The 11,975-nt window shown below is 56.4% G+C and overlaps 1 protein-coding gene across 4 annotated transcripts; it reads right to left on the bottom strand.

The window, feature by feature from the left end:
- Positions 1-475: 475 nt before the first annotated feature.
- Positions 476-8,832, bottom strand: LOC122200863 (testis specific 10 interacting protein). 4 transcript variants are annotated; one of them, XM_042906641.1, is made up of 8 exons: positions 8,660-8,832; positions 7,547-7,680; positions 6,762-7,441; positions 6,435-6,582; positions 4,267-4,437; positions 1,656-1,755; positions 1,330-1,454; positions 476-625 (listed from the first exon to the last, which is right to left on the bottom strand). In XM_042906641.1, the coding sequence occupies exons 1-8, from the start codon at positions 8,804-8,806 to the stop codon at positions 517-519; spliced, it is 1,614 nt and encodes a 537-aa protein (XP_042762575.1). In that variant the 5' UTR covers positions 8,807-8,832; the 3' UTR covers positions 476-516. The 4 variants fall into 4 exon arrangements, with proteins under 4 accessions (XP_042762575.1, XP_042762576.1, XP_042762579.1 ...); XM_042906642.1 differs by having other exon boundaries at positions 4,267-4,434; XM_042906644.1 differs by lacking the exon at positions 476-625 and having other exon boundaries at positions 1,364-1,454; positions 1,583-1,755.
- Positions 8,833-11,975: the final 3,143 nt, after the last annotated feature.

Below are 11,975 nucleotides of genomic sequence, written 5' to 3'. Positions count from 1 at the left end.
GTGCAGAGCCTGCTTGGGATTCTCTCTCTGCCGCTACCCTGCTCGCGCATGTCCTCTCTCTCTCTCAATAAATAAACTTTTTAAAAAAGGCTCAATTCACATAATCCCTTCTCACACTCCCACCCCACAGTTGCTCCGTCTGGCCTGTTATGGTGTGATGTACCCCATTAAAGGTCCAACCCCTACCCCCCACCCCCACCCCACACACGCACCAGGAGTTCTCAAAAGCCAGATCCTATTCACTCGAGTTCCTAAGACCCAGCATAGACGGAAATGGGGGTGGAGGAGCCGCAGCTGTTGCCCTATGCGACGACCCACTCGGGAGCAGAGGCAGGGCTGTGTGTGCTGGGCGGGAGCAGCTCCGGCAGCCAGAGCTCCTGGGTGATGGGACAAGCTAAGCCTGCTGCCTACCCACTTGCCACCTCCTACTCCCAACCTGCAGCCTCTTCCCAGCACCACCAGAAATTACACAGTGTGTTTCCATAAAGCCTTTAATCATTATCTTGGGAGCTGGGCTCAGTCTGGGCTTGGAGTGGAGTGCCTGTTGGGCTGGCTTCCAGTGGGTTCTGCCTTTGGGGGGCTTTCAGAAGAGTGCTCCATCCTTACCCCCATTGACCTGTGGCTCCTTAAAGGTGAAGACATAGGTAGAGACCATGGGTTTCTAGCTCCCCACCCCCATGCCCAAGGAGACCTGGGCTGTAGGAGGGGAAAGGCCATTATTGACATGTGGGTTCAAATCTGGCTCCTGTGCTGTGAGACCCCGAGCGAGTGATTTCCCCTCCTGAAGCCTCAGTGTCCTTATGCATGGGCCTCATAATCCCTGCTGTGCATCACCTTGTTCTAAAGCACAAGGGACAGTATACAGGGGGTGACTTGTGGGGCCCCACCCCACAATGGGGTCTTGGTGTGTGGCCACTCATTTGGCCACAGATTCCCAGCCCGGCTCTGCTGCTTATTCGCTCCTGTGTCTTTTGGACAGGACCAGGTCCTTAGTTTCTTTACCGGGATCTGGAGAGCATCACCCCGGTCCTGCCTTCCTCGGGTGACCTGGGGGACAGGGCCTAGGGAAGGACCGATTGACTGCTAGAGCTAGGCAGTGTCCTTCAGGCCGAGGGGTTGGGCCACCAGGACTTAGATCCAGGGCGGATCAACATGGCTGCTGGTGAGTTTTCTCAGCTTCTTCCCAGATGGTCCAGTCCAGGCTGGAGATGGGCAGGGCCACAGCTAGGGGAGACCCTGTAGGGCCCAGAGTACTGGCGGTGGCCCCCCCACTTCCCTTCTCCCTGTAGCTGGGCAGAGCCAGTTCCTTGGCTAGCTAGACGGCCTCACCTGGGTTTCCCGGAGGCGCCCTCTGTGTTCCCCTTTCCTGCTTCAGCCAGTAGCTGCTCCTCATCCAGTCCCAGTGCTGACAGCACCTGGGAGAAGCGCCGGGTCACCGTGAGCCGGGCATTGGCCTGAAGAAAGAGAAGCGTTCCTGCTCTGCAGGCTGCCGGGGACGGGTGGTGCCGCGTGTGAAGGTCCCAGGGCTTCCGGATGGGCGGTGGCCCCGGGGTCCCGTCTAAGGGGGCCCACTCTCACTTACATCCCTACGCACTCAGCCAATGAGAAGCGCTGCTCTCGGGGAGGCTGATGCTCGTCCAGGGGCTAGGCCTCACCTGCATGGCCTGCTGGAACAGGTAGGGCCGGGCCTGCACCCTGTGCTGAATGCCCTGCAGCTCTGCCTGGTACTGAGCAAAGCGCTGTCGCTCCTGACGCCTGCAGGGAGACGGACCTGTGGGCAGCCAGCCGCGAGCACAACCCGTCCCCAGTCCTGAGTCCACTCCTCCTCGCTAGGGACGTGACGTCCTCCCCGCCCTTACCTTGCAAAGCCATTTCATTCCCAGCCTCGCCCCGGGTTCCTCCTGAGGTCAGTGGGGTGGAAATTATTTGCTCCATTTTACCCATGATGAGCCGGAGGCCCAGGGGGGTTGAGGGACTTGTCCAAGGTCGCACAGCTGGGAAGTGAGAGACTGAGCCCCGAGCCCAAGTCTGCAGGCTGCGCAGCCGGGAGCTCATCTAGCATCCCAGCCACCCCCAGGCGGAGGGACCAGCTCCGGCTTCGGAGCAACTGGGCATCAGCTTGCAGGGCCTCTCCCCTCCCTGCGTTTATACCTCTGCGCCCCTTCACCCTGCACCTGTGAGGAAGAAGCGGTGGCTGTTGGCTGTGGCTTTGGGCAAGGCCCCAGTCTGGGCTCTGGGTTCAGTTTCCTCTGTGCTATGGCAGGGATTACACAAGCTTGCCGCCATTCTCTGTGGTTTTTATAAGCACGCGGCTTGGAAAATGGGAGGGAGGAACAAAAGAAACATGTTGCAGATGACAGACTGCATCCCGAAAATATCAGGATTGCACTGGGGAAGCACAAATCCACTTACAAAAACCCAGTCTGTGCACTTGTCTGAAATGTGTCTGCTCTTCAAGCCGGGTATCCTGGCAGCAGGAGGGGCCCCCTGGCTGTACTAACACCCGAGACCAGGAATCCTGCGAAGCACGCAGGAGAGGTCTCGGGAATTGGTGGCAGCACCCACACACAGGACGGGAGGGGAGAAGCAGACAAGACCCCAGGACCCATTCGGGACCTCTAGCAAATGTGCCGGCCAGGATCTTTGGCTATGTGCCAGGGAAGGAAGCTTCCTCCATTCGAGAAGAAGAGATGAATTTGAAAACCCTTGGCCAGGAACAGGAGTTATTGCAAGATGGAGTCTTCGGCATTCAAGAGGTCATTTCAGCAGCTACAGAAGGAGGGGGTGGGGAGCGCCAGCTTGCGTTTGGTCTCTGTGTCGCCTGTGAGGTCTTGCATGTTTTTCCTGCTTGATTCTTGAGGCTGTTCGTTAGAATGGAGAGGAAGTCCACATCTTGGAGCCCCAGGCAGAAAGGAAGCCTGTGAGTGGATGTCAGCCCTGTCCAGCATCTGGGAAGGAAAGGAAGCCACATAGCCTCCCTACCACCGGGTGACCTTAGTTGAGCCAGCGTCTCCTGCACAGGGCAGAGTCTTTGCGGCTCGGAGAGAGCAAACTTCACGGGCTATAAGGGCTGAGAGAGCCCGTGGCATATATCTGCTCTCAAGTAGAAAATAAAAGGTGTGTGGGAAACACTCCTCTCACTGACATCCGTCCCTTGGAGTTCTGAACTTTAGGCTTCCTGCCTTATTTAAGAAACAATGAACTTGAGGTCTGGCGTGGAGAAGGCATCTCCTCCATCACTGGCCAAGGATTCCTTTAAAACACCCTTGACTTCTTAGAGTCCTGGTTTCCTCATCTTCGAAACTGGGGATGATAAGACTGAGCCTCAAAGAGTACGTGATCAGAACCCCACTGAATCCTTGGTGGGCCGCTGCAGGACAGAGACCTTCGGGTCTCTCCGCAGCACTCCACTCAACCTTGACCTGGCCCTTCTCCCAGGATGAAAGGAGATGAGTTGTGGAAAGATCTACCCTGCTGCCAGGTGCACCCAGTAGGTGCTCAATGTCAACGGCCCTGGTGGCCATATTTATTTGTGATGTCTGTTTCACTAGGTAGGGCTTTGGGGGGACCATCCTGGCGCCGTTTATCTGCAGATTGGGTATCCGAGCACTCCGGGACCACGTAGCAGCGCGACTCAGTGGCTGCCCACGTTGGAATCCTAGCTTCGCAGCTCACTTGTGACCTTTGGCCAATTATTTAAGCTCTCTGAGCTCAGTTTCCTCCTCCGTCGAATTATCGTTCTGATGCTAATGCCCACTTCATGGTCCTGTTATGAGTCTAAAAAACTTTTAAATACACATTTGCCCGTTTCTTTTTAAGCGTGAAAATATAGGGAGAGAGTGAAACAGATGACCCTTCACCTGATGGCAAAGAACGGTTGTCCCCAGGAGTGAGATCCCAGGCTCGCTTTACGTGCCATGTTAACTATTCCGGTAATGTCGGAGTTTTTTTGCAAGAAGCATCCCTGGCTTTTGAAATCGGAAAAGATCAGAACGAGTGGGAATGCGGGCAGAACATTTTAACCGTGAACTTTTGCCAGCTGCGGGGATCGGTCTTGTTAGCCGGTGACCTCGCCTCAGCTCCTCCTCCGCCAGTGCCTCAGTGTCTTCATGGGTAAAGCGCGGCCAAGTGGCCTGGAAGATGGTTGTGGAGACTCAGCCCTGAGGGGAGGGGAGGTCTGCATCTCCTCTGTCCTTCGTCTGACAGCTGACATCTCTCGCGCTGCCTCCCCCTGCCCTCTCCCCGCCCCGGCGACAGGCTTCCTACCTCAGCTCCTCTAGCTTGCACTGGGTGGCGCCCGGCCCCCGGCTCCCTCCGGGCGCATAGGCCGCCAGGCAGCGAGCCACCTGCTGCTGTACCCGCTGCTCCCGGGCCCTCCGCAGCTCGGCCCGCTGCAACTCCTCCTGCTGCTGCCGCTCCCAGGCCTGCAACAGGCTTCTTGGGAGGGGGGAGGGAAAGAAGAAGGTGGGAGAAGTCTGGGGGGAGCAGCAGTCTCATGGAGACCAGGAGCAGGCAGAGGGGTGTGGGGGGCTGAGGGAGGGATCGCAGGAGCCCAGAGAGCCAAAGGCCCGGGGAATGGCGTTCGTCTTGGAAGTGTGCCGTGATGAGGGCCGCATCTGGCCCGCCTCGGGGCCTTTCGCTACTCTTCCTGGAGGCCTCGTCCCGCTCCAGCCAGCTGTATGCCCCAACGGTGGACATCCTCAGCCCTGTGGGGCTTGGTGCACCTGTGACCCCGCGTGTATTGCTAACCTCCCCTTGCAGAGCAGCTCTCCTTGAGGGCAGGGGCCAGCTCTGGTTCTCTCTGACCCCCATCTCTGGCAGGAACTAGGTTAATGCCTTTGGGTTTGAGGGACAGACAGATAGATGAATGGATGGGAAACAGAAACAAATTGGTGATGGGATCAATGGGTGGATGACCGGATGGATGAATGGTGTGGACGGTTGAATAGACAACATCGAGATCCATGTGGAACATTCTTCCCCTAGCTCTTATGGCCAGTTCCTTCTTGTCGATTGGGTCCTTGTTCAAAAGTGAGAGAGAAGGAGAGTCCCTGACCACCCCTTCTGCCTCTAGCTATACATCTTGTTCATTTCTTTATTAATTATCCTTCTTCCCAAGGAGAATGTAAGCCTCATGAGAGCAGGGTTCCTTATCTCTCCTCTTCACCACCAGTGTCTCCCCAGCACCTAGGACAGTTCTTAACCTAACTAGAAACTCAGTGTTGGTGACTTCGTGCATAATTCAATCATGGTTGGACTAATAAAAGGGAAGATGCGGTCACTCACTCAGCACGTATTTATTGAGCACCAGCTGGTGCCAGGTCCTGTGTAGGGGCACCAGAGAGGCCATGATCAATAAGATCTGGTACCTGTCCTCAGGGAGCTCTGTACACGGGGATAGACAGGTACCCCGGGACCCCAATGCAATGCCGCGTGGCAAAAGCTATGGTGGAGGCAAGCACAGGGAAGAGCTTCCTAGAGGGCGCCTGACTTGCAAGTTGAAAGATGCATCCGAGTTACCTAGGTGAATGAGGAAGAGGGGCAGTCCCGGTAGAGAAGGGAGGGAGAGCATGGGGCATTCTAGCACTCTGACTGGCTGGCATGGGAGACAGGAGGCTCCTTACCAAGAAATCTGGGCTTTGTCCTAAGCAAACTGGGAAGCATGGGAAGCAAGCAGGGGATGACAGTAAGAATTGGAGGGTGCTATTAGAGTGCTGAGTGGATTCTCACCTGCCACTTCTAACCAGTCACCAAGACCTGCTGAGCCAGCCCCCAAATATCTCTTAAATGGATCCCCCCTGTCTCCATTCACATGACCACCTGGTTTATGCCCTTATCATCCCTCACCTAGACAATGCAAAGGTGCCCCCTTTCCAGGCTTTCCCCCTCTGTTCCAGTGTCTTTTGTTTAAGCCCCAAGTATAGCGATTGTCTAACTCTACTGCCCTCATTGCTGTCTTGCCCATCCGTCTCCTTTTCCAACAGACCTTGAGCTTCTTAGGGCTAGGACCAAGTCTTTTTATCTTTACATCCTGAGGACCCATGAGTAGATACTCAATATATGTTGCATTAATCACTTAGTTAATAGATTAATTGATGGATAGAAGATGGGAAATGAATGAAAAGTAGCTTGTATCGATAGATAGCTGGCCAAGAAGGCAGAGATGGATGGATGGGTGGGATGGATGGGAGGGAGGACGGGTGGGGGGTGGATGGATGGATGGATGGGAGAGAGGATGGGTGGGTGGATGGATGGATGGGAGGGAGGACAGGTGGGTGGGTGGATAGATCCATAGAAGATTGGATGATCAGAAGATTGGAGAATGGATAAATGAAGGAATGAATGAGATGATGAATGATTCAACGTCTCTAGAGAACTGGCTCCTTCTCTACTTCCTGTCCTTTCTTCCCATCCTCCTTTTTCTTCCACCTTACCTGGTGGCCTCCTGTCGTTTGTGGAAGGTACGGTTAGGAAAGTTGGTAAACTGGAAAGTCTCTTCATCTCCCAAGGCATAGGTCTTCCCACTCCGGTTGGAGGCCTGCACAGCAGCCCGCAAAGCCTTCCAGGGCTGCTTTTCAGGGCCTGTCCACAACGGGACAAGTTAGAGAGTAGCCCCCCTCCCAGCCCATCGGGTGATCCTGCCTAGTATGTGGAGCACAGCACAGCCCTGTCTGAACTCCTGGCCCAGGGTGCTGGCTCCCCAACCTGTCTCCCCGCTGTGTAGTTTCCTGGGGGACCCAAACGTTGAAGTCCACACTCACCGCAGTCCAACTCTTGCTGTAACTGCCTCTGCAGCTTCTCCAGCTCCTTGGCCCTTGACTTCCTCGTCTGCGGCCCTCGAAGGTTGGAGCTGCTCGCCTTGCGCTGTAGGTCACCCTCATCCAAGGCCTCCTTGCCAGAGTTCTGCCCCTTTCTCTGCGAACCAGCCCTCCTTCTATGGGGGGCCCTGTGCTCCCCCTCCTCAGCTTCCTCCGTCACCCCTGCAAACCGCTCCTCTTCCCAGATCGACCCCCTCTTGAGGAGCTGGGACATTTCTCCAGGGCTCATACCCCTCTCGACCTCCTCAGCACCCAGGGCTTCCGGCTCAGCGCCCTCCTCAGACTCTGATCCTGAGCCTGACCTCTTCCCAGGTGGCTGGAGGTCACACTCACTGGGGGCCTCCAGTTCCTGGCTCCCCCCTTTGCCAGAAGGGGTAGGGATGCCGTCCCAGGCCCTGAGCCGCTGGCTCCTCTCCAGGTTTGGCACCTCTGTCTTCCAGCAGAAGCCGTGGGCATCTGGGAGGGTGGCTGTGGACTTGAGCCTGGCCTTGTGCTGGGTGACGGCTCGGGGCAAGGGCGGGGCTTGGTGGCCGGGCTGAAGCAGGGCCCGACCATCAGTGAGGAAGCTCTCCCAGGCCCACTGGAAGGGAAAGGAGGGTTTCCGAGGAGCAGAAGGGATGAGACTGAGGAAGGAAAGGACAGGGAGCAGGGGTCAAGGTCAGGATGCCGGCCCCCCCCATGGGGCCTGACACCCAACATCCCACCCGGCCGGTCGCACAGCTGCTTACTCTTCAGCCTCAGCAGGGCTATGCCCTTTCTTGTTCCGGACCTTGGGTCTCCGGTCCTTCTTTGCCGTCTGCCCAGCACTCCGAGACCTCGGCTGCTGGCCCTGAATTACACCATCACCGCTCCCAAGCCTCCCCTGAGTGAAGACAGGAGAGGAGGCCCAGCTCCAAGCAGGCTCCTGGACCACCTCACACCTCCCTCAGGGGATCTCCCTCTTCTGTGCACCCCAAGTGGCCCCCTGGACTTTTTTTTTTTTTAATGTCTATTTTTGAGAGAGAAAGAAACAGACTGCGAGTGGGGGAGGGGCAGAAAGAGAGAGAGACACACAGAATCCGAAGCAGGCTTCAGGCACCGAGCCGTCAGCACAGAGCCTGGCGTGGGGCTCGAACCCACAAACCACGAGATCATGACCTGAGCCGAAGTTGGACGCTTAAACGACGGAGCCACCCAGGCACCCCCCTGGACTCTTGTTACCAGTATAACCGACTGATCACCATCTCAGTGTTTAGTATTTAAATAGCAACCACTGCTCCTCACTGAGTACCTGCCAGCTGCTCAGGATTTTCTCTCAGTAACTCATTTAACCTTCCCGAGGACCCTGTATTCCACTATTACCCCAATCCTGCAGATGAGAACACTCAGCCTCAGAGAGGGGAAATCACTTGACTTAGGTCACCCAGCGGGTAAGCGGAGCCAGGACCTGATCATGTTGAGTCTGTCCCCAGAGCCCAGATCTGTCACCACGTGCAGTGCTGCCTCTGGGCCCCGGGGCAGCTCTTCTGAATGGCCCCATGGGGTCCCGGACTTGCTGAGTCAAGGTGGAGGAAACTCATGATCTTTCCCAAAACCCTCCTCCTCCCGCAGTGTTCCCCAAATCACTCCACCAGAAGGCTGGGAGTCATCTCTGGGTGTCTTCCTCATCGTCGCCCTGGACGACTTCGGCCTCCCTAGGGTCCCTGTCCCCTTCCCACCCACCCCCACCCCCCGTCTCTCACCTGGGCCTCAGCTCAATCTCATGGCTTCTCCAGGGCCTCCCTCAGCCCTGGCCTAGGTGGACCCCAGGCAGCCAGCCTGCCTCCAGGCAGTTGGAAGTCCTCCCACAGGGCCTCCCTCACCTGCTCAGCCTGGGGGATGTCCGACAGAAACTTGAGCAGCCCTGTGGTCGTCACTGGAGCCTGGAGCCACGTGTCCCGCCCTGGTCTCCCCGAAGTAGTCCTGATCAGCTGTTGGTGGGTGTTTCGCATGTTGGTGTCCTGCCCCATCCCCCACCCCCATCTGCCAGCCTTGGAACTGCCCTCCCCACCATCTCTATGGCAACCAGTCCTCAGCCAGTCTCAGGGGCTCCGGCAAAAAGCAGGCCAGGAAGGGTCAGTCAGGGTATGTGAGGCCAACTTCCTTCCAGGGGGGAAACTATAGGAGGATGCTGAGGAATGATCCGGGGCTGGGGGTCCTGGGACCCAGGGCCAAGCCCTGCCCCTGTGGGACTCTTTGTTGACCTGCTGTAAGTCCCCTGCCCTCACTCAGCCTGTGTTTTCCCATCTGTCTGTGAAAAGGACCTCCAGACCATTTGGGAGGGTGCTCACATCCTATGAAGATGGCCGGGGGGCGCCTGAGGTGGGCCCTCTCCCTCCTCCTGCCTCCTGGGTTGTCTCCCAGCTCAAATGAGGCTTTATGGGAGCCAAGCTGAACTCTCACAACAAGATCTCCTTCGAACCACGTGGCCCCCCAGGTCCTGGCAGGATAAGAAAGGCCAGGAAGTTGCACACCAGGCCCAGGAGGGAGGCAGCAGGCAGACCCGGGCCCAGAGGAGGCTCCGGAGGGATGTAGAGCCTTTAAATCTTATCCCAAACTTCTAAGCATCGCCAAAAGGCCCTGTCGTGGCAAATCCCCATGGGACACCACCACCACCAGTGCAGGGATGTGGCGCCAAGCTGAGGCCCTAGAGACTGAGCGGTCTGGCCGGAGGCCTGGCTTGGCCTCGCACTGGCTCTGTGACTTTGGGCAACTCACCTCTCCCCTCTGAGAAACTGGAACTCACAGGCCATCCCATAGGCGTGTTTCAAGGATCCAATGGAATCATAAAGGCAGCGCGCTCGGCAAAGGTTTGTCCTTATTAGACCGCTAATGATAACCGATCGTTATTGGGAGGCAGCAGCAGATAACGGTTGGGGCTGTAATAATGGCATCTACCTCCTGGGGTCATAGTGAGGATTAAGTCAGTTAATATACACAGGCGCACATAGAACATTCCCACAGCCCATCCTAACTGCTGTGTAAGAGCTGTGGCTACTCAGCCAACGGTGCGGCCCCAGTGACGCAGGTCAAGGAAGTACATCCCAGCAGACGCCCTCCGGGCGTGTCTCTCCCGGAGCGTCGTTTCCGGGGACCCTCATCTGCTCTCAGGCTCCATCCCAGCAGCACCTCTACAAGGAGCACACCCAGCCCCAATAATGATTCAGGTGGAGATCTTTGGGCCCTAAAAAAAGGCCAACTCCGCTTCTTCTGGCGGCTGCCATGCCCACCCAACTGCCTCGGCTCCCAAATGTCACGTAGAAGCGCCCAGGTAGAGGGCAAGCCCTCTCCAGACCCCGCCCAGTTGATTTCCTGGACGAACTCTGGGCCACTTCCTTCCGCGGCAGAGGGCAGGTCTGAGCCTCTCGGGTCTATATTTTCACGAGGTGTGGGCAGGCTCTTTCCTTCTCTAGCCACGCTCACTTCTCAGGGGAGCTCATCCGGTCCGACACAAGCCATCCTCTGCCTTCCACCCGCCCCCAAGTTTACATGTCTCAGCCCTGACTTCTCCCCAAAACTCCAGACTGCTATCTGACAGCCACGTGACACCCCACTTGGATGACGCGTGAGCATCTTAACTTGACGTGTTGAAAGTAAGACTCTCCCCATCTCGGTCAAGGCCACATCCATCCTTCCTGTTCAGACCAAAACCCTGGCAGCATCCTGGGTTCCTCTCTCCCACACGCCACGCCCCACGCCCTAGCAAACCCTGCTGGTGCCGCCTTCAGGATTCATAGAGAATCCAGCCACTTCTCCCCACCTCCACTGTGAAGACGCTCCCCCCCCCCCCACCCCAAACCACCACCACTGCCTCTCCGCTGGATCACTTGGCCTCTTCCTGGCTTTTGCTCTTGCCCGACCCTGTTCTGTACTCAGCAGCCAGAATGATCCCGTTAAGGCCAGATCCTGTTCAAAACTCTCCAATGGACCCCATCTCTCATATAGCAAAAGCCAAAGTCCCCACCATGGCCTCCGAGGTCCTGTTTGGTCTGTCTGCCGCATGATTCTGCAGGTCCCATCACTGTCCCCCTTCACTCACTCTGGTACAACCACACGGCTCCTTCAGGATACCAGTCAGTCCCACCTCAGGGCCTTTGCACTTGCTGCTGCCTCTTCCTGAAATGCTCTCTTTCCAGAATCCCTATGGCTCACTCTCCCATTTCCTTCAGGTTTCTGCTAAAATGTCCCCTGCCAAATGTCCCCCTAAAATGTCCCCTGAAGTGCCACTGTGCCCTTACTCTACTTTACTTACATATACACCTCATATATATTCATTTATTGCCTGCTCAAGGGCGTGGCTCCGGTAATCGGCCCCCTCTCTCCTGGGCAACTTTTCACTGTCTTTGGAATCATTTCCATCAAAGCAAACGTGCTATGATTTCTCTCTTGACCTCACTTCTCCCTCCCCAGTACTGCCCTATTTCTCAATTCCCCTTGGCAACAGAACCTCCTGACAGAGCTGATCTGTCAACTCAGTCTCAATTGCCGACATGAATCTCCCCCTCCTGTTCTCTCTCGGACCCTCTCCCATCGGGCCGCCCACCTGCTCCTGCTTCAGTCACCAGCCACCTGACCTGTTGTTAACCCAAGATGCCCTGGATCCTCCTACCTCTCTGGTCACTCCTTCCCAGCGACTTTGCTGGCCCCTCCTCCCCTCCCAGGAGCCGGCTCAGCCCGTGGTCCTTTGTGTCCACATTCACGCTCCTGGTGGTCTCATCCAGGCTCGTCTTTGAAATACCATCTATCTGCAAATGAGTCTCAAAGTCATCAGTACTCCTGGCATCTCTCTCACACTTGGAACTCGATTCCTTTCTCCCAAATGCCGAATTTCTACTCCACTCCTCTGCCTGGATGTCTACTAGGCATCTCAAGTGTACTGGGTCCCAAACTGAGCTCTCTATCTTCCCCACAGGCCTCCCCATCTTGGAGGAGTGGTTATCTATCCTTCCAGTTTCTTAAAAAAAATTTTTTTTAATGTTTATCTATTTTTGAGAGACAGACAGACAGAGCCCGAGCTGGGGAGGGCAGAGAGAGAGGGAAACAGAATTTGAAGCAGGCTCCAGGCTCTGAGCTGTCTGCACAGAGTCTGATGCAGGGCTCGAAACGACGAACTGTGAGATCATGACCTGAGCTAAGTCA

This window comes from Panthera leo, chromosome D1, assembly GCF_018350215.1.
Source record: "Panthera leo isolate Ple1 chromosome D1, P.leo_Ple1_pat1.1, whole genome shotgun sequence".
Classification (NCBI taxonomy): domain Eukaryota; kingdom Metazoa; phylum Chordata; class Mammalia; order Carnivora; family Felidae; genus Panthera; species Panthera leo.
The sequence above is the reverse complement of the archived record's forward strand: the minus strand, read 5'-3'. Positions and strand labels throughout refer to the sequence as shown.